This window comes from Chiloscyllium plagiosum, unplaced genomic scaffold (assembly GCF_037043375.1).
Source record: "Chiloscyllium plagiosum isolate Xiang-an unplaced genomic scaffold, Cpla_swu_hap1 HiC_scaffold_21, whole genome shotgun sequence".
Lineage (NCBI taxonomy): Eukaryota > Metazoa > Chordata > Chondrichthyes > Orectolobiformes > Hemiscylliidae > Chiloscyllium > Chiloscyllium plagiosum.
The window spans coordinates 23038998-23064501 of record NW_028270159.1 but is presented as its reverse complement, the minus strand read 5'-3'; the positions used below and the strand labels follow the sequence as shown (position 1 = coordinate 23064501).

The window sequence follows — 25504 nt, the reverse complement described above, 5'->3', positions numbered from 1 at the left end:
GTCAGCGTGAGCACGGAATTTAGTGCAGACCGCAGTGCTGTAATCCTCTGTAGTTTGACCAACGAGGGTCTGTCAAAATAGGCCTTCTCGGCTGCCTTCAACCGTGCTTCAAGGAGACGTAGTGCTCACCCTTCTGCCGCTTCCTACTTGTGGAATATGAAATAACTAACCCTCTGGCATAAGTTTTGGCAGTTTCCCAGAGAACAGATGAGCTATCAACCAAGCCTATGTTGATGTCTAGGAATACCCGAAATTCCCGAGAGAAATACTCCACAAACTTGCTGTCCATGAGAATAAAGGGGTCCATTCGCCATTACCTTGAATCCACTATAACATCCTTAATTTTAACCATGAGGTACACTGGAGCATGATCAGAGATGGCAATATTACCAATCATACAGAATGCCACCAGATCCAGGGTTACCGCAGGGGTCAGAAAAAAATCAATCCACGTGTGACATCTGTGTGGATTGGAGAAAAACGTGAAATCCCTACTGTAGGGTGGAGACACCTCCAGACGTTCACCAATCCTAATTCCCCATACAAACCCAATAACTGTTTAGTTTGTGCAGAGGGTATCGAGGGACCTTTTAGGCAACCTGTCTACTGTGGGGTCCATGAGGCAGTTAAAATCTCCCCCTATAATGATGTGCCGAGACTTGAGACTTCTCAGTTTAGAAAAAGCATCTACCAAGAATTTAAGGGGATGAGCTGGGGGACAATAAACATTTAAAATGCCATATTCTTCCCCATTTATCAAGGCTTTAAGAATTACAAACCTCCCGTATGTGTCTTTAACATATTCCAACAATTTAAATGAGAGATTTTTCCTTACCAATATAGCCACTCCTCTACTTCTGGTATTAAATAATGAAAAATAAACTCGGTCAAAGCCATTCTGCTGTAATTTCAGATGCTGCTTGTCATCCAAATGTGTCACCTTTAACAAAGCAATATCCACCTTCTCCTTTCTAAGACTCGAGAGTACCTTTTTCCTCCTTAATTGGTGAGTGACTTCCCTTGATATTCCAGGTACACCATTTAATCAAATCATTAGCCATAATCTTCTGCAATTGTATTTAAATTCCAGAGAGGAGGAACCCAAACCACAAATTGCTGAGCCTTAGTGTCACATGGTCCACCAAATATAAAAACTACATAAACTAAAACCACTACATTTAACAAACATACAAAATTATTAAAAATAAAAAACAACAAAAACCAGAAAACAAACCAATATATAAAGCGCCAATAGCGCTGAGTAGGGGAACCCACCCCCTGCCCAGAGGGGGCAACTACCCGTCCCAAACTGCCCATAAATAGGCATCTAACCATCTCAACCACCTTCACTTCTCCCAGCTAGAGCCGCATCGCAAGCACAAGCTAAAAAGAATAAACACCCCATAGAATATCAATATGAATAAAAAAACATTCTTTTATAAAAAAATGGGGGAGTAAATACCTCACCCATCCTTTGGTATGTCCTAACTTAGAAATTTAAAATGTACCTCTTAACCACCGCCAGACATAGTTTGAACCAAATTATTATCAATAGAGGAAAAAAAGGGAAAAAACAAAGCTCCAACCGGACTTCCTCCATTTCTTTTACAGAATAATAAACGCATACTCAAGCAACAATATTTATACATACCACAGTTGTTTAAATTAGGTTAGTTTGTCCACAAAGTCTCTTGCCTTCTCCGATGTGTCAAAGAGATGCATGGATCCATCTAAGGTGATCCGAAGCACTGCCAGATATCTCGGAGTACTGAATCCCAAGCTCCTTCAATCTTCTCTTGACACCATCATACGATTTTCGTTTCTGGATCACCGCCGCTGAAAAGTCCTGAAAAAAACATTATCTTACGCAAATTACGAACCTGCGTCTTCAGGGCTTGGATCTCTTCCTTGAATGAACTGGCATCAGCTTCCACCACTGTGACCCTGCGCTCCACCTCATCCGTCCTCTTCTCCAGGTCTCCCAGCTGCTGCTCATGCTTCTGCAGCATGAGAGAGACTGGAGCCAGCTTCTCTTCAATCTGTTTCCCCAACATCTCGCGAGATTTCGAGAGCTGGTTAACCAGGTCCTGGAGAGTAATAGGCTCCGAGGCTGCTGCAGGCTGAGCTGCAGGCCCGGCCTCAGATGCTCCTCCTCCCTTTTTAGGCATTTCTGGACAGCTGAAAATACAGGTAAGTCAATTTTTAAATGTTTCTTGGGGCTCCACAATCTTTCCAGCACCCCAAGAAATCCTGATGACCTGGGTTGACTGGATTAAAGGACCGTGCTGCTCCTGCTGCGATGCAAAACTCTGCAGTGTGATCTTCTCAGATCGCCGCCATCTTAGATTTCCCCCACCCCCCCCGGCCTTTTTACATGTACTCGATCTGTTCATTAAGAACTGTCAATGTGACGTTGGTTGCTTCAATTTCTCTGCCCCCTCCTTACCCATTCTAACCTTTTCTGTCCCTGAACTGACTGTTCTCCATGCGCTTAAATCCACCCCTGGCATTGTTATTAAGCCTGCCATTCTGAGGAAGGGTCAATGGACCCAAAACGTTAACTCTGATTTTTCTTCACAGGTGCTGCCAGACCTGCTGAGCTTTTCCAGCAATTTCTGTTTTTGTTTCTGACTTAGAGAATCTGCAGTTCTTGGGGTTTCTTTCCAGCTTAAAGTCAATCATGGGGAAAAGTGTTAGAAGTTATTGTTAAAGAAATTCACAGAAATTCAGAGTATAAGGCAGTGTCAGCATTGATGCGTAAAAGATAAAATACTTTTGACCAATTTGTTGAAGTTTGTGAAGGTAATGTGGTGAGAATAAAGGGGAAGCAGTGGATGAACTGTTCTTGAATTTCCAGAAGAAATTTGTTGAACTTCAGTACCGAAGGTTATTCTGGAAAGTAAAGATTCATGGTGGAGGGGCTAGCATATTGACATGGATAGAAAAGATTGGTTGTTTCATAGAAAGTGGAGAGTGGGTCCAAATGGGTCTTTTTCAGGTTGGCAAGAAAATAATGCAGATTAAAGAGAGACCCAGATTGTTTTACTGAGAAAATTATGCCGTGTAGTGCAAAGCAATGCAATGGCAAAAGCATTTTTGCTCATGGCTCATGTTAGTCTCCAAAATTTCAGGAAAGTGTTGTGAATGTCATGCTTACAGATGGTTAAACGTTTTTTAAAATCTATTATTCAAGATAGAAAGGAGTTGGAAGCTTAAAGGATAACCAGCATTCCTGCAAGGCTAATGTGATTCTACTGCCGTGACCCTGGACACTGACAGGGAAGTGCTCATAGGAACCCATTGTATGATCTGGTTGCAGGTCATCCTAAAAATATCACTGACATTGCACATTCAGTCAAAAAGAATCTGCGAAAGAGATGGAAGCAGTGAGTCTTTTACATATCTCTAAACTATAAGTGGAAGCATGTACTCAAATTGAAGAGGCCGATATCATAAAGCTGGAAAAGTTACACAACAACGGCTTAGGGGAAAGATCTTCAGAGTAATCCGCACTTGTGCTTGTCAGTTTGTGGATTGGAGGTTACCAGCTGTATGGGAGCTAAGAATCATTTTTGAATTGCTTTCATGAAAATCAAGTAAAATATAACCATAACGATTTTAAGTTTGTAAATATTAATCTGTTCTACAGTTTACAGTTTAAAAGGTTATCTACTGAAATAGTGTTTAGTCAGTGTTGCTTTATGTTTTTGTTATAGAAGAAGTATTTAAATCTTGTGTGATTGTTGCAATCTTTGACCTGGATGCTGCACAACGAGTAAAAACTATAATGTATTTAAAAAAAGCTTTTAGCATCTGCAGTTATTTTTAAGAATATTTGGAAAGGGACTTTTAAGAGTTTGCATTACTTATACTTTTCTTGAAGAATATGAAATACTGGAGGGGTGATCCTGGATCGAGAAGCAGTACAAACAGAAGCTTTGTGGACATCAATGAAGAAGAGCTCCAGCGAAGAAATAACGGAGCACATGTACAAGAAGCTGTGTATATAATACAGTTGAAAAGGACAGGGCTAGAGAAAAATTGAATTGTCCAAATCCAGGTCTGTTCTTTAATTTGGCCACAGTTGATTAGACACATTAACAAGGATTATTAAAGGAGTCCCTGTGGGATCATGTCATCAGCAGTGTCACGAACCTAGTTACGGAGGTTCTACGTGAATGTGCCACTCAGCTGATGATTGCCAAGTCGGATCTTGGGTGGAATACAGTTGCTGAGGAGTGTGATGAGGGACGAATCAATTGAATGGCAAAGTGCACGGTCTTATGTCCCTGAGGCCAAATCAGGAATCTTTAGAACTACACTAAAAGTCAGAGGGAAATTGAGAAACAAACTTGTAAGGAGATCTCGGCTATCTGTAAGAATAATAGGGTGGTTATGGTTGGGGATTTTAACTTTCCAAACATAGACTGGGACTACCATGCTGTTAAAGGTTTAGATGGAGAAGAATTTAAGTGCATACAAGACAATTTTCTGATTCAGTATGTGGATGTACCTACTTGGAGAAGATGCCAAACTTAACCTCCTCTTGGGAAATAAGGCAGGGCAGGTGACTGAGGTGTCAGTGGGGGAGCACTTTGGGGCCAGTGAGCATAATTCTGTTAGATTAAAAATAGTGATGGAAAAGGATAGACCAGACCTAAAAGTTGAAGTTCTAAATTGGAGGAAGGCTAATTTTGACGGTATGAGGCAAGAACTTTCGAAAGCTGATTGGGGACAGATGTTCACAGGTAAAGGGACGGCTGGAAAATGGAAAGCCTTCAGAAATGAGATAATGAGAATCCAGGGAAAGTATGTCCCTGTTAGGGTGAAAAGAAAGGCTGGTAGGTATGGGGAATGCTGGATGACTAAAGAAATTGAGGGTTTGGTTAAGAAAAAGAAGAAAGCATATGTAAGGTATAGACACATTAAGGACAAAAGGGTAATTAGGGAGAGAATAAGCCCCTCAAAGATCAGCAAGGTGGCCTTTGTGTGGAGCTGCAGAAAATGGGAGAGATATTAAATAAGTATTTTGCATCAGTACTTACTGTGGAAAAGGATATGGAAAATATAGACTGTAGGGAAATAGCTGGTGACATCTTGCAAAATGTCCATGTCACAGAAGAGGAGGTGCTGGATGTCTTGAAACAGGTAAAGGTAGATAAATCCCAAGGACCTGATCAGGTGTACCTGAGAACTCTGTGGGAAGCTAGAGAGGTGATTGCTGGGCATCTTGCTGAGATATTTGTATCATCGATAGTGACAGGTGAAGTGCCAGAAGACTGGAGGTTGGCAAACGTGGTGCCACTGTTTAAGAAGGGTGGTAAGGACAAGTCAGGGAACTATAGACCAGTGAGCCTGACCTTGGTGGTGGGCATGTTGTTGGAGGGAATCCTGAGGGACAGGCTATACATGTATTTGGAAAGGCAAGGACTAATTAGGGATAGTCAACATGGCTTTGTGCGTGGGAAATCATGTCTCACAAACTTGATTGAGTTTTTTGAAGAAGTAACAAAGAGGATTGATGAGGGCAGAGTGGTAGATGTGATCTATATGGACTTCAGTAAGGCGTTCGACAAGGTTCCCCATGGGAGACTTGTTAGCAAGGTTAGATCTCATGAAATACAGGGAGAACTAGCCATTTGGCTACAGAACTGGCTCAAAAGTAGAAGACAGGGTGGTGGATGAGGGTTGTTTTTCAGACTGGAGGCCTGTGACCAGTGGAGTGCCACAAGGATCGTTGTTGAGTCATCTACTTTATGTCATTTACATAAATGATTTGGATGCAAGCATAAGAGGTACAGTTAGTATGTTTTCAGAAGACACCAAAATTGGAGGTGTATTGGACAGCAAAGAGGGTTACCTCCCGATTACAACAGGATCTGGACCAATGGGCTGAGAAGTGGCAGATGGAGTTTAATTCCGATAAATGCGAGATGCTGCATTTTGGGAAAGCAAATCTTAGCAGAACTTACACACTTAATGGTAAGATCCTCGGATGTGTTGCTGAACAAAGAGACCTTGGAGTGCAGGTTCATAGCTCCTTGAAAGTGGAGTCGCAGGTAGATAGGGTAGTGAAGAAGGCATTTGGTATGCTTTCCTTTATTGGTCAGAGTATTGAGTACAGGAGTTGGGACATCATTTTGCGGCTGTACAGGACATTGGTAGGACAGTGTTGGAATATTGCGTGCAATTCTGGTCTTCTTCCTATTGGAAAGATGTTGTGAAACTTGAAAGGGTTCAGAAAAGATTTACAAGGATGTTGCCAGAGTTGGAGGATTTGAGCTATAGGGAAAGGCTGAACAGGCTGGGGCTGTTTTCTCTGGAGCATCGGAGGCTGAGGGGTGACGTTATAGAGGTTTACAAAATTATGACGGGTATGGATAGGGTAAATAGGCAAAGTCTTTTCCCTGGGGTGAGGGAGTCCAGAACTAGAGGACATAGGTTTTGGATGAGAGGGGAAAGATATAAAGGAGACCTAAGGGGCAACCTTTTCACACAGAGGGTGGTACATATATGGAATGAGCTGCCAGAGGAAGTGGTGGAGGCTGGTACAATTTCAACATTTAAGAGGCATTTGGATGGGAATATGAATAGGAAGGGTTTGGAGGGATATGGGCCGGGTGCTGGCAGGTGGGACTAGATTGGGTTGGGATACCTGGTCTGCATGGACGGGTTGGACTGAAGGGTCTGTTTCCATGCTGTACATGTCTATGATTCTATGACTCTATTTGGTACTACATAATTGTGGAAGTTGTATGGATGATTGTAGATGTGTAGGACCTATTTTTGATCTTTATTCTTGTTAAAGTTACCAGGGCAAGCTCTCATTCTGTGAATTTAGTTATTTTGTTTTTGATTGGTCATATGGAACCTGAATATTGCTGAAAGAAAACACATTGTTGAAACCTTTGATCTTGCACTCAGGAGAATTTGCAAAAATACTAATGTAAAGGGAACAAAAGAGCATTGCTGATTGGTTGGTTGTTGATTGTTGTAACATTGCAGTGGAGAATGTACCAGTTAAATGATGACTTCAAATGTTGCTTAGATTTAAACAGTTATGTTAATCCTAATTAGTCAAGCCGTTGCCCTGAGGAATAAACCAGAATATGGCTGTCATTTATATTCATGTGAAGTAGACTGTAAAGAACAGGACCCTGTTTAATATGTAGCTTCCAGTGCCTGCAGTATGCTATTCTGAGAGTCCAGCTGACCGTTTCAAATTGGATGTCTGCATACCTGTTAGCACACCCAGGTTTGTTGGACAGAATTTGCTCTATCTTTGAATCACATGTAATGTTGAACACTGTGTATAGGATTTTGCAAACGGGATGATTGGGCATAGTCAGTACATTGTCTCAGCCTGCTCCTGCCCCACCGAACTCATCTCTGCATACCTCGACACGGTCCTGTCCCCCTTAGTCCAAGAACTCCTCACCTACGTTCGGGACACCACCCACGCTCTCCACCTCCTCCATGATTTTCGCTTCCCCGGTCCCCAACGCCTTATCTTCACCATGGACATCCAGTCCCTGTACACCTCCATCCCCCATCACGAAGGACTCAAAGCCCTCCGCTTCTTTTTTTCCTGCCGTACCAACCAGTACCCTTCCACTGACACCCTCCTTCGACTGACTGAACTGGTCCTCGCCCTGAACAACTTCTCTTTCCAATCCTCCCACTTCCTCCAAACCAATGGAGTAGCCATGGGCCCTAGCTATGCCTGCCTCTTCGTAGGATATGTGGAACAGTCTATCTTCCGCAGCTACACTGGCACCACCCCCCACCTTTTCCTCCACTACATCAATGACTGTATTGGCGCTGCCTCATGCTCCCATGAGGAAGTTGAACAGTTCATCCACTTTACCAACACTTTCCACCCCGACCTCAAATTCACCTGGACCGTCTCAGACTCCTCCCTCCCCTTCCTAGACCTTTTCATTTCTATCTCGGGCGACCGAATCAACACGGACATTTACTATAAACCGACCGACTCCCACAGCTACCTCGACTACACCTCCTCCCACCCTGCCCCCTGTAAAAACGCCATCCCATATTCCCAATTCCTTCGTCTCTGCCGCATCTGCTCCCAGGAGGACCAGTTCCCCAGATGGCCTCCTTCTTCAAGGACCGCAATTTTCCCCCAGACGTGGTCGACGATGCCCTCCACCGCATCTCTTCCACTTCCCGCTCCTCCTCCCTTGAGCCCCGCCCCTCCAACCGCCACCAGGACAGAACCCCACTGGCCTCACCTACCAGCCCACCAACCTCCATGTACAGCGGATCATCCGCCGTCATTTCCGCCACCTCCAAACGGACCCCACCACCAGTGATATATTTCTCTCCCCTCCCCTATCAGCGTTCCGAAAAGACCACTCCTTCCGTGATTCCCTCGTCAGGTCCACACCCCCCACCAACCCAACCTCCACTCCCGGCACCTTCCCCTGCAACTGCAAGAAATGCAAAACTTGCGCCCACACCTCCCCCCTTCCTTCCCTCCAAGGCCCCAAGAGATACTTCCATATCCGCCACAAATTCACCTGCACCTCCACACACATCATCTATTGCATCCGCTGCACCCGATGTGGCCTCCTCTATATTGGGGAGACAGGCCGCCTACTTGCGGAACGGTTCAGAGAACACCTCTGGGACACCCGGACGGACCAACCAACCCAACCACCCCGTGGCTCAACACTTCAACTCCCCCTCCCACTCCACCAAGGACATGCAGGTCCTTGGACTCCTCCATCGCCAGACCATAGCAACACGACGGTTGGAGGAAGAGCGCCTCATCATCCGCCTAGGAACCCTCCAACCACAAGGGATGAACTCAGATTTCTCAAGTTTCCTCATTTCCCCTTCCCTCACCTTGTCTCAGTCAAATCCCCCGACTCAGCACCGCCTTTCTAACATGTAATCTTCTTCCTGACCTCTCCGCCCCCACCCCACTCCGGCCTATCACCCTCACCTTGACCTCCTTCCACCTATTGCATTTCCAATGCCCCTCCCCCAAGTCCCTACCTTTTATCTTAGCCTGCTGGGCACACTTTCCTCATTCCTGAAGAAGGGCTTATGCCCGAAACGTCGATTCTCCTGTTCCTTGGATGCTGCCTGACCTGCTGCGCTTTTCTAGCAACACATTTTCAGCTCTGATCTCCAGCATCTGCAGTCCTCACTTTCTCCTCATAGTCAGTACCTTGTCTGTTATAAATATTTGAAGAGAAAACTGTTTAGTGTGATTCACCAGTCTTTCGGACTTATAGCCTATACACGTAGTGGCACATGGACACTGAAATTCACATACCACACAACTTCAGTGTGATAGGCAGAATATTGTTGGGCTTAACAGCATTTACCATTTATATTGTAACTGTATAGTATCAGCAGGAAACAGCAGGCCTCCCCTCGCCTGTTGCTCACATTTTTTGAGGTACCTCAGCTAGACTGGGCACTTATAACTGAAAATGGCAGCCTTCAGCCTGTTCATGAGTTTGCATGATATAGCAAAAACTGATCTGATCAGCTTAGCCACTGTCCTACAGTATAGATTTGTTGCACCCTATTTCAGCTTCAATCTTATACGATGAGCAAATGGCTTAGGTGCTATTTACAAGGCAAACCTTATAACAACTGGAACTGTAGGAATCCCAGTGCATAAATTTCCCAGTAAAAGTAGGATTGCAGTAGTCCATGGTAGAGAAATGTCTGGCAGATTTCTCAACTAGCCTATGAAGAAAAAGGAACATTCATGTGCTCAGTTTCAAGGGTACGTTTAGCAAAGGATGAAGTCCAGTAGAAGGTGTAAGGAAATTCTTCGGTGTTTATCTGCGATTGATTTAAAAATAACAAATTTGTTATGTACGTAATGGAAATGTTATTCTTTAAGGATAAGGTATCTCGGAATTTGAGTAACCGGTGAAGCTTGCTGGTTCATGCAGATTTTCTGCTTCAGCAACATGAGTGATGTTCAAAGCTAACTGCTGTCAAGCCACAATATGTGTTGGTTGTAGTCCTAATGAGTAATAAAGTATATGGATTTCAATGTCATGGCATTGCATAAGTAGACCATACTTTACAACTCTGGTGAATCATACCGTGCATAGATCCCTTTGGCTGTTCAAAGCACAAACACACTGACTGTACCAACCAGCCCATTCTTGCAAAAGTTCTAGACTGTGTTCGATACTAGATGTGTTTCTGCCATTGGGCACCATTTGCTGAATAATCCCGAGTGTACTATGAATCACACTCTTGTAAGAAAACTTGCCTGTTTCCTTTCTGGATTGTAAACTGGAGTTGAAGTTGGATTGCTCTATAGCTGAAATATCAGGAGAGTAAAGGCAATTTGAGAAAATCAAGTGGATTACACTGTCTTACACCTTAAATAAAAATGTTATTTTTTGAAGTACTGAGGAGGATACTTTTGAGACTGAATCTTTTGTGTTAAGGAAAGACTGCCTGATGGTAGCCTTATGTTTGGTTGAGCTACAGTTTGTTGCAGTGCTGTGCAACCAAAGATCTCCAGAGCTGTCAAAATTAAAACATCTCTCTCTTCCTCTCATGCAAAAAATCCCAAGAAAACTTTAAAAAATGAAATCCAGCAAGAAAAGAGCTATGTCCAGAGATCACTCTCTGGCCAAGCACCACTCCAAGGCTCTGTACATGCCAGTTGACATGCTGGTGCAATCACTTCCACTTTCTTCAACCACTGCCACATGTAGACCATGGGTTCGTGCTGTGGAATTTGGAGGAAATGTATCCCAAATTCACTGGGGCAAGTATCTAAGTTAAGGACAACCATTGCTTTGCAAATAAGAGTATCATCTTTGCTGAAATCTGAGACTATTTAGAGTCATAGATAGAGTCATAGAGACATACAGCATGGAAACAGACCCTTTGGTCCAACCCGTCCATGCCGACGAGATATCCCAACCCAATTTAGTCCCACCTGCCAGCACCCGGTCCATATCCCTCCAAACCCTTCCTATTCATATACCCATCCAAATGCCTCTTAAATGTTGCAATTGTACCAGCCTCCACCATATATAGAATGAACTTCCTCCGACAGTTCATTCTATATATGTACCACACTCTGTGTGAAAAAGTTGCCCCTTAGGTCTCTTTTATATCTTTCCCCTCTCACCCTAAACCTATGCCCTCTAGTTCTGGACTCTCCCACCCCAGGGAAAAGACTTTGCCTATTTACCCTATCCATACCCCTCATAATTTTGTAAACCTCTATAACATCACCCCTCAGTCTCCGATGCTCCATGGACGCCCCAGCCTGTTCAGCCTCTCCCTATAGCTCAAATTCTCCAACCCTGGCAACATCCTTGTAAATCTTTTCTGAACCCTTTCAAGTTTCACAACATTTTTCTGATAGGAAGGAGACCAGAATTGCACGCAATTTTCCAACAGTGGCCTAACCAATGTCTTGTACAGCTGCAACATGATGTCCCAACTCCTGTACTCAGTACTCTGACCAATAAAGGAAAGCATACCAAATGCCTCCTTCACTATCCTATCTACCTGCGACTCCACTTTCAAGGAGCTATGAACATGAGCTCCAAGCTCTCTTTGTTCAGCAACACACCCGAGGACCTTGCCATTAAGTGTGTAAGTCCTGCTAAGATTTGCTTTCCCAAAATGCAGCACCTCGCATTTGTTTGAATTAAACTCCATCTGCCACTTCTCAGCCCATTGGCCCTTCTGGTCAAGATCCTGTTGTAATCTGACCACTACACCTCCAATTTTGGTGTCATCTGCAAACATACTAACTGTTTACCTCTTATGCTCGCATTCAAATCATTTATGTAAATGATAAAAAGTAGAGGACCCAGCACCGATCCTCTTCAGAATTTTGTTTTCCCTACTCCTGATATCTATGCCAAACCATCTGGCTTCGTTGTGAATGATTGTGTGTATGTATATTTGAGATTATTGAAGAGTTTTGCTTTAAGCCACATTATAGAGATTAGGAAACCATTCTTTTCTCTGCTGTTGGTTAAAATTGAGTGCATTACAATGAATATAGTTATTTCTTGTTCATGACCAAAGCTGGTATGAATTGCTTCAGTCCTGCATAGCAGTCAGTTGGGCAAGTTTGTTGTTTTACTGATCTAATTGGGAACTTGTGTATTTTGTGATGGCTTGTGGAAAAGTGGGATACAATTATTGGTGCACTCACCTTAGTTAAATCGTGACATTGAAACATTTCAAGACTTGTCAGTTGCGTTCACAACTTGGAATGTTTACGTGTACTACATTTATTAATGTGCAGGGTCCTGTTCTTTGTAGACAAACAGAACATGTCGCTGCATTACACATGTTCCAACGAAACAAAATAGTTGATGGCTATTTCCTGGTTAATGCCTTTGATCAAGAGATTGTCCTATCTTAGATAACCTGCCAAGCTTAAATTGATCTTTTTTTAGTCTGATTCTACAGATTTTATAGTCTGCCTGTTTAGAGATATTATTATACACCTCCTAGAGCAGGTAGAAATTGAACTTTGGCCCAGAAGTAAGAGCACTACCACTGTACCACAAGTGCCCTCCTGGCTTAAGTTTAAACAAAGCTTGGCAGTTAACTATCAATCATTATCTATTGGTGCATTCACCATGGCAACACCTCCAGAGTTAAGCTAGCCAGCCACTTGGAGTCAGTGAGTACGGAAACCGAGCCCTCGGTCCAACTCATCCAGGCTGACCAGGTTTCCAAACTAATCTCATTTGCCTGCCTTTCGCCCATATTCCTCTAAATCTGTCCAAATGCCTTTCAAATGTTGTAACCACTTTCTCTGGCAGTTCATTCCACATACGAGAGCCACCCTCTGTGTGATCAAGTTGCTCCTAAGGTGCATTTTAAATATTAAAATGATGTCCTCTAGTTTTAAACTTCCCATCCTAGGAAAAAGATCTTTGTTATCCATCTTATCTATGCCTCTCATGATTTTATAAACCTCTGTAAGGTTACCCTTCAACCTGCTATGCTCCAGTGAAAAACAGTCCTAGCCTATCCAGTCTCTCCTTATAACTCAAACTCTCCAATCCCAGTAACACCCTCGTAAATTTTTCCATTTAATAATATCTTTCCTATAGCAGGCAACTAGAACTGTATATAATACTCCAAAAGCGGTCTTACCAACATCCTGCACAATAGCAACATGATGTCCTGAGTCTTATACTCCAGTGGTCTGAGCAATGAAGACAAGCATGCCAAACACCACCACCTTTTACTACCCTGTCTACCTGCACCGCAGTTTTCAAGGAACACTATGTACCTGAACCCATAGGGTTCTCTGTTCGACAACACTCCCCAGGGCCCTACCATTAACTGTGTATGTCCTACTTTTGTTTGTGTTACCAAAATGCAGCACCTTGCATTTATCTAAATTAAGCTTCACCTGCCACTGCATGGACGTAACTCAATCTGGAAAATTGCACAAATGATATTGTAGCACCTGCAAAACAATGGAGTAACAGTCTTTTATTTATTTTGTATGCTTTGTCCATGTGAATTATATCAGTATCAGTAATTCGGGAATAGGAATAAATACCTGAAAATGTGCTGACTGTGATTGCAAATGCAGAAATTGTGCAAAATATGAGCAACTCCAAAAGGCTGATCAGAAGTATTATGTAGTTCTTTTTGTGAAAATGGTTAAGTAGACTTTGAGTCTCAGTCTTGGATTGTTTGCAAACAAATTTTATTTAAAGTATAGAAATGAATGTACTTTTGTCAAGGATTGCTTAAGGTTACTCAGTCATTTCATTCACCGTATCTTGAGTTCTGATTGTTTTTTTAAAAGTTCCATTTTTCTAATACAAGTACTTTTTGGATATTTTTTTTAGTGCAAAATTGCCTTTGTAGTCTCTGGAGCTGTCGGTCCAGTGAAGCTGTGAAGAACAAGGTGTATTGTGGTGTTCTAAATGTTGGTTGTGTTAGTTGAGAGAGATGTTTTAACCAATGTAATACTGAGATGAAATAATGGCGGTTTTAAGCCTGTCACTGATGATGTTGGGCATGGAACTCTTTGAAGTCAGTAGAAATATTGCACAGTATTAAGACATTCTTTGTTTTTCTCTCTTTCTCTCTTTCTCTTTCTCTTTCTCTTTCTCTTTCTCTATCTATCTGTCTATCTGTCTGTCTGTCTCTCTTCTCCCCACCTCACATTGAAATAATCTTGATCTTGCTGGATTCTTTTACTTTTAATGGCAGAAATGTGTCTCTGCCACTCTTTTGCAAATCAATATAAATGGTCTCTTTCTGAGACTCACAATAAAGGTAGACCTTTTTGAAATGAAATAAATAATGAGCAGCTCAGTTTTCTAAATAATGGAAGCTGCTATTTCTGCAAATTTGTATATCTGTGCATGAAAATGATACTAGTGACCTGGTTTGCATTGTATATTTGGTGCTTGGTTCATGTTACTGTGCTCTAACAGGCAGTGAATTTCCAAACCATTGCTTTGACAGTTTCACCCTAAAGTATGTATGTCATGTTGGGTGATTTTGTGAAAATGATTAGTGTGTGTGAATGCTTCAGGTATCTGCAGTCTCCGCTGCTAGAGCAGAGGTTCCCAAACTTGTGTACTCCCTTCCAGATCAGCCGGCTTTCCAGCATACATGTTTAATACTTTAAACTCCTAATGCCAGAGCACTGAGCGCATTGTACAAGCTATACTATATTTGAAACACTGTCTTATTAGTTCCACTTGCCATTAATGTAATGGTTGAGGTTGTTTGTTTGAGCTTGCTTGCATACTGTTTGCAAGTGATTAGTGATTGTTTGAAGTGGAAGTTGTTCAGATTAGGCTTCACTGGCCAATAGCAAACTCTTTTTGTGCTCCATGCTTGGGTGAATGAAAGTTGTATTCACCTCTGCACCTGCCTGTTCCTACGAAAGCAGGTGACCATTTCATTTCATTTCATTTCATTTCATTAAGCAGTTTTTCGCATTTTTGCCAGTGGTCTGATTTATTGGTTAACATTCGCACTACTTACTGCATTGTATGCCAAATAAAGATGAAAGGAGCAGCATTAAACCTTGCAAGGAGGTGGCCATGACAAGGCCCAAATCATTTTTTGTGTGTGTGTATATAAAATACCAAGTCTATAACATCCTTGTGTTTACTCAGATAAACTTCTATTCAGCATTATTCTCTGACTCCTTTTTCCTTAAGATGGTTTTGGTCGAAAGTTAGCTTTGTCCCTTTAATTCCCCGGACTGCAACAAATGCAGTTCTTGATAAGGATGCTAGCATCTTAAGAAATAATGAAAATCCCTTAATTACTGATTACTCTGTTTCTTTGTCTAAGTTTGTTGATGATGACACGTTTTGTGAGGCAGACACCAGATTGCAGAGATGTGGACATGTTAAGTGAGTGGGTTACAAGGTGGTAGATGGAATATAACATGGGCAATTGTGATTTTATTCACTTTGATATTTAAAATTGAAAAGCTTTTTTAAAGAAGTTGTGAAACTTTGCAACTCCCTGTCAATAGCTCCCTTGATAGTATATACCCCTTTCTCACTAATTTTCCTTCCAGAAATTCTTAAGTATAAAAAGGCAAACTTTTGTTTGAATATATTACTTGTGTTATTGTTTTGGATCTTCAGCCCACCAAGACTGCACCAACATGATGCCTTTCTACACTAAAAATCTTTTCCCTCTGTGCTACCTGTATCCCTCTATTACCTGCCTATTCATATATCTGTCAATTTCTGTTTGAATGTTTCAATAAGTAGATGTAATTGTGCTATCTGTGTTAACTAATGAGTATTAACCAAATCTAGTTTTTAAATTGAATGAAGTATTTTCTTTTCCGGATTAAAGAAAGATTGCATGTTTCAGTTTCACTTTGTAGTGGACCGTGTTAATTGTACTATAACTGTAAATTGAGATTACCCACGTTACAACATCTCCATTTCAAAATGAATAGTCTGATGTGTGTAAATTGCAATTACCATTGTCAATTGTGTAAACTGTGCTTTCAAGACTGGTGACTAACAGTAGTCAGAAGCAAAACCATTCTTAGCACATCTCATTATTTTCTCCTATGTTGTTTCATAAGTTGTCAACATAACACAATATAAGCATTCCCTGACATGGTTTGAATTTTAAGTATATGGTAATTTTTTTCCACCATTGCCAAGCACCATCCATTCTACTTGCCCACAAATGTTGTAAGATTCCTTATCAAAACCATTTGCAATGTATCTTGAGGCAGCTGTGCCCTTGAAGACTGAATTTTTTTAAGAAGCATTTTCGTAAATAATTTTGTACAATGTCTGATGGAATGATTTAATGAGATGCAGTATGATACAGTCAGTGTTAATTAGGGAAAGTAGCAAAACTCACTGTACATGAATCAGCTTTATCCCACCTCGTATTTGCACATGCTGTCTTGTTCTTACAGATTTCGCAAACAGCAGATGGTTTGGATGCTGACCTCTGGAAGGACGGCTTATTTAAATCCAAGGTCACTAGATATCTCTGTTTTACGAGATCATTTTCTAAGGAGAATGTAAGTTCAAATCAATGACCTCGTGCTTGTGATTTTATAGCAGTTGGTTTTGGTCATGAAAAATGGAAGCCTGTGTAAATGTATTAGAGTCCATTTCAGTAACCAATTTAGGAGCACTTATTACAAATATAGTGGTTTCAATAAGATGGTAGAATGCCATATAATACTTTCTTAAATTCAATTTATTAGAATGAGGGTCAAAATATGAAATCACAGTTCAATTGCTTTTGCTTTGCCAGTTACAATTCACATACATATATTGTGTAGCTTCAAATTTTACTAGGTACAGCTTTTTAAATATATAATCAATAGTTTACTGCAATGAAGAGTAACAGCCTTTGTTTTTGGTTTGGTGCAGCTATGTTATCATATTCACAACTTGAGTGCATTGTATATGAAGCTTTTACATGTCTTTTTGAAGCCAATGTTATGAGATAATCTTAAGTAGGGGTCTAAAAAGAATCATTGTACCATTAATTGAGGCATGCCTAAAGGAGAGTACGAAAACAAATTGCAGAGAGGTGGTAGCATATTGTAAGTCTTGAGTAGAAAGGTTTCCTCCCTTTGAACCATTCAGTACACACCTGAAAGGGCAGGCAGTGAGCTTGCTTTCAGGGTTTTGTCACTGCTTCTTTGGAGAAAAGTACAATTAACTAGCCCTTGGACTTTCCTTTTTTTCCCTTTTATTCCACTACATTCTGCCATGGGGAAGCACCTGGCCTCATGGATGAGACTGGGATCTTATGGCAATGAGAAATATGGGAGTCAGTCTGTAATATTTGATTCCAGAGGCAGGATATGTTGGAGTTGGTGCAGTATGTGGCTTAAATGACCATATGCAATCCAATAGGCTAAATTTGTGATCAGTTAAAAATTTTGAAGCTGAGATGAATGTCAAAAGACATCCTTGCATCTCAATGTACAACTACGTCAATTGTTATCTGCATTTTCCTTCCAAGTCACTTCGGAGAAGGGCAAAGCTGAGAACTAAATAAGTTCTTGGCTAATAAAGATTCTGTGTGGAATGTTGGAAAAGTAATAATTATTCATTTTTATTCCTGATTGAGCGCACCTGTGAAAAGTTGAACAAACCATTAGTGTACTGTTCATGTTGACATGAAAATTTGTGGTCTGCAGTCTGTTCAGCCCTCTAATCGCTTCCACATGTCTTACTCTATCTCACTGAAGAATAGTGACCTTTGCTTTTTATTAGAACAATTTAAACTATGTTTTTATTCTCTAAAATCTTAATAAATCTTTAATAATAAATTGCAGGTTTTGTCTGGAGTGTTTTGGTTAGTCATTTTATGAGGTGTATCTGGTTATTTGGTGAGGAGTGCATAGGTGTAGTCTGTACTGAATGTTACAGTCAAGTTTTAAACTATCTAATTTACCAATTGTTACCCACAGTTACAGATAACACTTTTTTTTTCAAAACCACTTCACAAAACATAGAGCGCCCTGTAAGAGAAGGGATGGCATGGAGATTATCTAGTAGGTATGGGAGGGGGTGCATAAGATATATGAAATGGTAAATGGAGATGACATAGAAAGAAGGGATTGAATAAGGATGATATGCAGTAGATTAATGGGGTGGGATGGGTATGGCATTGGAATAGAATGGGGTGGAGCTTTAAAGAACATTGTGGAAGTAAAGTTAACAAATAGGACCATTAAGACATAGGAGCAGAAATTAGGCCATTCAGTTATGGGCTGATAGATTTTTCAACCCCATTTTCCTGTTTTTCCCTTTAACCTTTGATCTCCTTGGTAATCAAGCACAAATGTTTTGTCTCTGCCAGTTTAAATATATTTGAGGCACGCACTCACAAGCTGTGCATTAATCTGTATTTGGTGAGTTATGTTCCTATTTCAAATTTCCATCTGTTGTATGCTCAGTATCACTGTCTATTAACCTTTTACTGTGTAAGTGATTGAAAATGTTGCTGCTTGATATCTTGGAATTCTATTAGACTTGATGCTGATTTTCTGACTCTACGTCCTCCAGCATTAAACAGGTAATGTGGGCTGTGTCATGGATATATTCAGTACTGCAAGACGTGTCCATTGTTGGTAGTAAAAACATATGACATTTTCCAGTGGTGACAACCCACACCAGTGATTTACAAGTTTCCATTTTTGGAGTTTTTTTTTGTTTTGTTCGAAGCTTTGCAGGCTGACATATGCTAATACTGCAATATGTCATCAGCATCAGTAGTAAAGTCCTTCAGAACTCTTTCTTCTTCATGACGAACTACAGCTCCTCTCCTCCTACATGGCACTCTATGTTTTATCGTGATGCTTAGCCAACAGCAGCACGCACCAACCTGAGTTACATGGCCTTGATCTTGACCAAAACTGGTAGATGTCTTCAGAAACTTCTCAGCTTTGCTTATGATGATCTGAATGGTGTGGCTCCAATGTTATTTTCAAGTAACAAAAAGCTACAGCAACCTTCATTTGCTTGATATCAGCCTCTGGATTTAGCATCTGTCTTCAGCCTGCTTGTACTTCTGTACTGAACTCATCATCCCCTGAGCTCTGATTACTCTGTTTCATTTTTATATTGTTTTCTAGCAGAGCTTTTGATTTCATAAGAACATAATGTGGAGGTGCTGGTGTTGGACTGAGGTGGACAAAGGTAAAAATCACACACCGCCCAGGTTATAGTCTAATAGGTTTATTGGAAGTAGTAGCTTTCAGAGTGCTGCTCCTTCATCAGGTAGCATAAGAAAGAGGAGCAGGAGTAGGCCATTTTGCCCATCGAGCCTTCTCTGCTATTCAATAACATCATGGCCAGTCTATTTGTGGACTCAGCTCCACTTACCTGCCTGCTCACCATAAACCTTAAATTCTTGTACAGTAAAGGAATTATCTTTACCTTAAAAACATTCAGTGAGGTAGCCTCAACTGCTTCATTGAGCGAGGAATTCCACAGATTCACAACCTTTTGGGTGAAGAAGTTCTTTCTCAACAGAGTCCTTAATCTGCTCCCCCTTATTTTGAGGTGATGCCCGAGTTCTAGTTTCATCACCAGTGGAAACAACCTCATTGCTTCTGTCTTACGTATTCCCTTCATAATTTTGTATGTTTCTATAAGTTTCCCCCCTCATTCTTCTAAATTACAGGGAGTGTAGTCCCAGTCTACTCAGTCTCTCCTCAAATAAAACAAAGAACTGTGGATGCTGGAGATCTGAAATGAACCAAAACAGAAATTTTTGGAGAACTGCAACAAGTCTGGCTGTCACTTTGGAGAGAAAACATGATTCATGTTTTGAGTCCTGTGACCTTTCTTCAGAACTTGAAGAATCGTCACTAGACTCAAAGCATTGATTAGATTCCCTACAGTGTGGAAACAGGCCAGTTGGCCCAACAGGTCCACACCAACTCTCCAAAAGGTAACCCACCCAGACCCATTCCCCCTACATTTACCCCTAACTAATGCACCTGACACAATGGGCAATTTTAGCATGGCTAATTCACCTGGCCTCTGCACACCTTTGGATTGTGGGAGGAAACCCACGCAGATAGTCACCCGAGGTTAGATTCGAACCTGGGTCCCTGGCGCTGAGCCACCATGCCACCCTACTTTGTTTACTCACCACAGATGGAGAAACTGCTGAGTTTCTCCAGAATTTTGTTTTTTGTTTTGATTTTCTTTCCCTGCTTCCATTCTGTTAGGGGCTATGTCAAAATGCAAGTATTGATCACAAATTTTATTTTACTATTTTTGCTTTCTCAAACATTGCCTGTTTTTGCCATTACCTCTGCTCATTTGCTGCCAGAATCCTCGCTTCTTTTTTTTGTTATCTTCAGAATTAGCTTTTCCAGTGTTTTCTTGGTTGGCTCCTCATTCTCCATTCTCTTTAAACCTTAGTGAATATTCAGTCTGTCACAACATCATGCTTGCTCATCCGTCATGTTCTTGGTGGCCTACAGTTCCTCACATGCCTCTTAATTCTAAGTGTTCATCCTCTTGGAACATTACGGCACAGTACAGGCCCTTTGGCCCTCGATGTTGCACTGCCTTCTCATACTAACCTGAAGCCCATCCCACCTACACTATTCCGTGTACGTTCATATGCCTGTTCAATGACGACTTAAATGCACTTAAACTTGGTGAATCAACTACCATTGCTGGCAAAGCATTCCATACCCTTACTACTCTCTGAATAAAGAAACTATCTCTGACATCTGTCTTATACCTACCTCCCCTCACTTTAAAGTTGTGTCCCCTCGTGTTTGCCGTCCCCATACTTGGAAAAAGGCTCTCCCTGTCCACCCTATCTAACCCTCTGATTATCTTGTATGTCTCTATTAAGTCACCTCTCAACCTTCTTCTCTCTAACGAGAAAAGCCTCAAGACCCTCAGCCTTTCCTGTAAGACATTCCTTCCATTCCAGGCAACATCCTAGTAAATCTCCTCTGCACCCTTTCCAAAGCTTCCACATCCTTCTTATAATGCAGTGACCAGAACTGTACACAATACTCCCAAGTGTGGCCGTACCAGAGCTTTGTACAGCTGCAGAATAACCTCCTGGTTCTGGAACTCAATCCCTCTATTAATAAAGGCTAAAACACTGTATGCCTTCTTAACAACCCTGTCAATCTGGGTGGCAACTTTCAGAGATCTGTGTATATGGACACCGAGCTCTCTCTGCTCATCTGCACTCCCAAGAATCTTACCATTAGCCCAGTACTTTGCATTCCGACTACTCCGTCAAAGTGTATCACCTCACACTTGTCCACATTAAACTCCATTTGCCACCTCTCAGCCCAGCTCTGCATCCTATTTATGTCTCTCTGCAACCTACTACTCTTGCTAAATCTACTCTTCATCTCGCCTATCTCTTCTTTCACCATGATCTCCCTTCCTCCAAAATTTTTCATTACTCGGGTTGTGTCGTCTTGGGCATTTCTTCTCTCTCGGCACTTCCAGCTGTCTGAGCCCTGCACCCCTGAATTCCCTAAAATATCTTAGTGCAGAGACAATCTCCTTTTCCACAAAGACCTTCATTAAAATCCACCACCTCATTTACTGTTTTGTTCATTCACTGTCGTCTCTCTGCCACTTTTGAAGTGACATGGGAATTTGAAAGATACTGTTTAGATTCAGAACTGTTGCTGAAGGATATCCCTTTCGGGTTCACAAAACCCAGCCAGTTATATCTTTTGCTAACTGCTTTTAAACTGCTCGGTCAGACAGTACTTTACAATAAGGCTGTGTTAGGAATTAGTATTTAAAGATTAAAGTATGAGTGTTTAATTGAGAATATCATTTCTGCAGCAGTCACCATCATGCTTGACATGGAGTGAGTTTTTTTTTTGATTCAATGAGTTTTTAGCTCATTTCACCTAATGGTATAATGAGCTCACAAATCTACTTCAATAATACCTTGAACAAACTGAATGAGCAAAACCTCAAAGTTGGGTACCTGACTGAATGCATCTACAGTTTAATAGTTGTTGGTGATATGACCTTTTTATTTAATCTTTTGAAGGCTTGGGCCTGTTCCTAGGAATGGATTTTAACACATATGAGTGGTCATTTATGATCATTCCAATATCTCTAACATCAGCAGTACCTCTTCAACAACATCCCACTCCAACACCATTTAAAAGCATAGTATTTTTGCAGTTAAATTGGCCTACTTATTATTGATAAGCTTCTTATTGTAGTCAGAAATCCACTAATGCTTTTGTTTTGCTGATTTTCTAATAAAACTGCAATTGATGCTTTGTTCAGGCTAGATAATCACTTGCCTGAATGTTTAAATTTGCCTCAATGCAAAGACTGCAGGAGCAAAGAAGAAGAGCACAAGAATGCAAAAACAAATCATTATTTATCATTTACGTATTAACTGGCAATATTTCCCTTGATTATTTTATATGAAAGGGTTTAGCATGGAAGAAGGAAATTGGACCTTTGCCAGGAGAGAAGAAAATTCAAGTTGCTGGAGCAAAGTGTGATTGAATAAACTGTTCTTAGTATAATTTTCAATAGGAAGCAAGGAAATTGCAAAGTGTGGAGGAGTTTAGCAATATTTTGGCTGAAAGGATGAATGCAACTGTTGCAACAGATCGTAGAAATAAACCGGTGGCTATTTGCACCTTCAAATGTTAGTTGAAGTGCCATGATACATGCCCTTGGAAGATGTTTGAAAGCAAGTGTGCCAAAGTGCATAAAACTGGCAAAGCTTAGTGGGGCACAGACAATTGATTTTCTGGCTAGAAGATGGAAAACATTGGAAAGTAGTAATAAAAGCTAATAAAGATATGGATTAATATATGGGCAGCCAGATTGAATCTGTCTTTCATTTAACTTGTGTACTTCTAAATGTTAACTAATTGCACCAGATGACTGGCAGAAAGAAATTGAGCAGTTTCAGTAAGATTCTAACTTGCCCATCATAGTTCAAGTGATGGTTTTAACCAATGTGCCTTGTTAATATACTGCTGGTTCATGGAAAATTAGCTGCTATGCCGTCAAACATTTGACTGGTTTTGGACATGCAGTGATATTTGCAGAGATATAGGGTACAGGTTTCTAGAGGGCCTTACCTTAAGAACTGGATGTGCATAGCAAAAAAAGCCTTATCTATCTTTTGTAGGATTTGAAGGAAGACTTGCCCAGAAGGCAACGTTTTTAAAAAAAAAAAATCTTGCAATTTCAAATTTGAGATCCTCTTCTCAGATTTTTGCTCAGGCTGAATGTTAGCTTTGGGGCCCACACCATAAATTTGTCGTTGCGCCCTAATGAGCTCACTTATGACTTGCATGGGTGAAACCAGCCTGTCTTGAAGCATGGCTCTGAAATTGTATATTTCTGCTGGTTAAGTCATGTGGGGCATTTTAACTGCCCATGTTAAAATCTATCTAATAGGTGGAGTTGAAATTCCATTCTGCCCCCACTCCCCAACCCAGGGCTAAAGAGAGAAATTATGGGCTCCTTTCAGCTTCTGACTTTACAATGTACTTTAGGCCCTATAGAACAGAAGAGTGCAGAATAGGAAGAGGTCATTCAGTTTGCACCAGGTCTTTCTAAGAGGAATCCAGTGCCTCCTTAAAAGTTAAATTTGGGCATGTGATTAGTAATCCTCCAGCCATTGGAAACAGTTTCAGTTTATTCAATCCAAACCCTTTCTCATTTTATAGTATTTCTACCACAATTCCTCTGCCTTTTTTGGCTCTCAGGAGAACAACTCCAGTTTTAATCATTCCTGGATTTGTTCAAGTAAATTTCTTCCTGTCTGTACAAAACCTTGGTGCCAGAACTCAAAACCATAGACACAGTGGGGTCACACAGTTTACTATAGGTTCAGCCAAAAAAAACTTGGTTTCTTTGCTTTATGCCTGAAGACTATAGAAAGCAGAGATTTCAATATGATAGACTTTATAGCCTTGGCATTGTTAGACAGCTTTGTCATTCATATTATGTAAGCATCTCTACCTATTTGAACCTGGCAGTATGTCAAAGTCACTTCTTTTGAAGACTGTACAGATTTTCTTGAGGACTGCTTCTTTGATTTTTTAGGTATTACTTTCATCCTTGTTAACATATTTATTAGAAAGAACAAAGGACAAACAAAATTTACAGCCCAGGAACGGGCCCTTCAGCCTTCCAAGCCTGAACCGATCCAAATTCACTGTCTAAACCTGTCGCCCAATTCCTAAGCATCTGTATCCCTCTGCTCCCCACCTACTCATGCATCTGTCCAACTGCATCTTAAATAAATCTGTCGTGCCTGTCTCTACTACCTCTGCTGGCAACGCGTTCCAGCCACCTATCACCCTCTGTGTAAAGTACTTGCCATGTGTATCTCCTGTAAACTTTTCACCTCTCACCTTGAAAGCATGACCTCTCGTTATTGAATCCTTCACCCTGTGAAAAAGCTCATCTCTATCTACCCTGTCTAAACCCTTCATGCTTTTGTCGACCCCAATCAGGTGCCCCCTCAATCTCCTTTTTTCGAATGAAAACAAACCTAACCTACTCGACCTCTCTTCATAGCTAGCACCTTCCATACCAGGCAACATTCTTTCTATGCACCCTCTCTAAAGCGTCCACATCCTTTTGGTAATGTGGCAATCAGAACTGTACACAGTATTCTAAATGTCTTGTACAATTTTAACATGACCTGCCAGCTCTTACACTTAATACCTCGTCCGATGAAGGCAAGCATACCATAAGCCTTCTTGACCACTCTATCCAGCTGTGCAGGGTACAATGGACCTGAACTCCTAGATCTCCCTGCTCATCAACTTTTCCCAAAGCTCTTCCATTTACTGTATAATTCGCTCTAGAATTAGACTTTCCAAAACACATCACCTCACATTTGCCTGGATTGAACTCCATCTGCCACTTCTCCACCCAACTCTCCAATCTATCTATATTCTCTTGTATTCTTTGACAGTCCCCTATGCTTTCTGCTACTCCACCAATCTTCGTGCCATCTGCAAATTTGCTGATCATACCAACAACGCCCTCTTCCAGATCATTTATGTATATCACAAACAACAGTGGCCCCAGCACTGATCCCTGTGGAACACCACTGGCCACCTTTCTCCATTTCGAGAAACTCCCTTCAACTACTACTCTCTGTCTCCTGTTCTTTTATCTTGTTCAACCAGTTCTTTATCCACCTAGCTAGAACACCCTGCATACCATGTGACTTCACTTTCTCCATTAGTTTACCATAGGGAACCTTATCAAGCACCTTACTAAAGTCCATGTAAATGACATCAACAGCCCTTCTTTCACCTATCAACTTGGTCACTTCCTCAAAGAACTCTATAAGTTGGTAAGGCACGATCTCCTCTGCACAAAACCATGCTGCCTTGTAGCATTATATCATTATGTGTTCTCATTTGGTATTTTGGACACTCAACAAAATTAGAAGAACTTTTCAATATCCTCAATTATCAAGCCTTTGGTAACCTCGAGCTACAACATGCAAGGAAATCATTCATTTA

General features: G+C 41.2%; 1 protein-coding gene across 3 annotated transcripts in view; it reads left to right on the top strand.

Moving 5' to 3' along the window:
• Positions 1 to 25504, top strand: part of mvb12ba (multivesicular body subunit 12Ba) — a 177304-nt gene that overhangs the window by 27798 nt on the left and 124002 nt on the right. For all 3 annotated transcript variants that reach the window (XM_087998404.1, XM_043720219.2, XM_087998403.1), the window contains exon 3: positions 16424 to 16531. In XM_087998404.1, coding sequence (XP_087854530.1) covers positions 16424 to 16531 — 108 coding nt within the window. The remainder of the gene's footprint in view (positions 1 to 16423; positions 16532 to 25504) is intronic.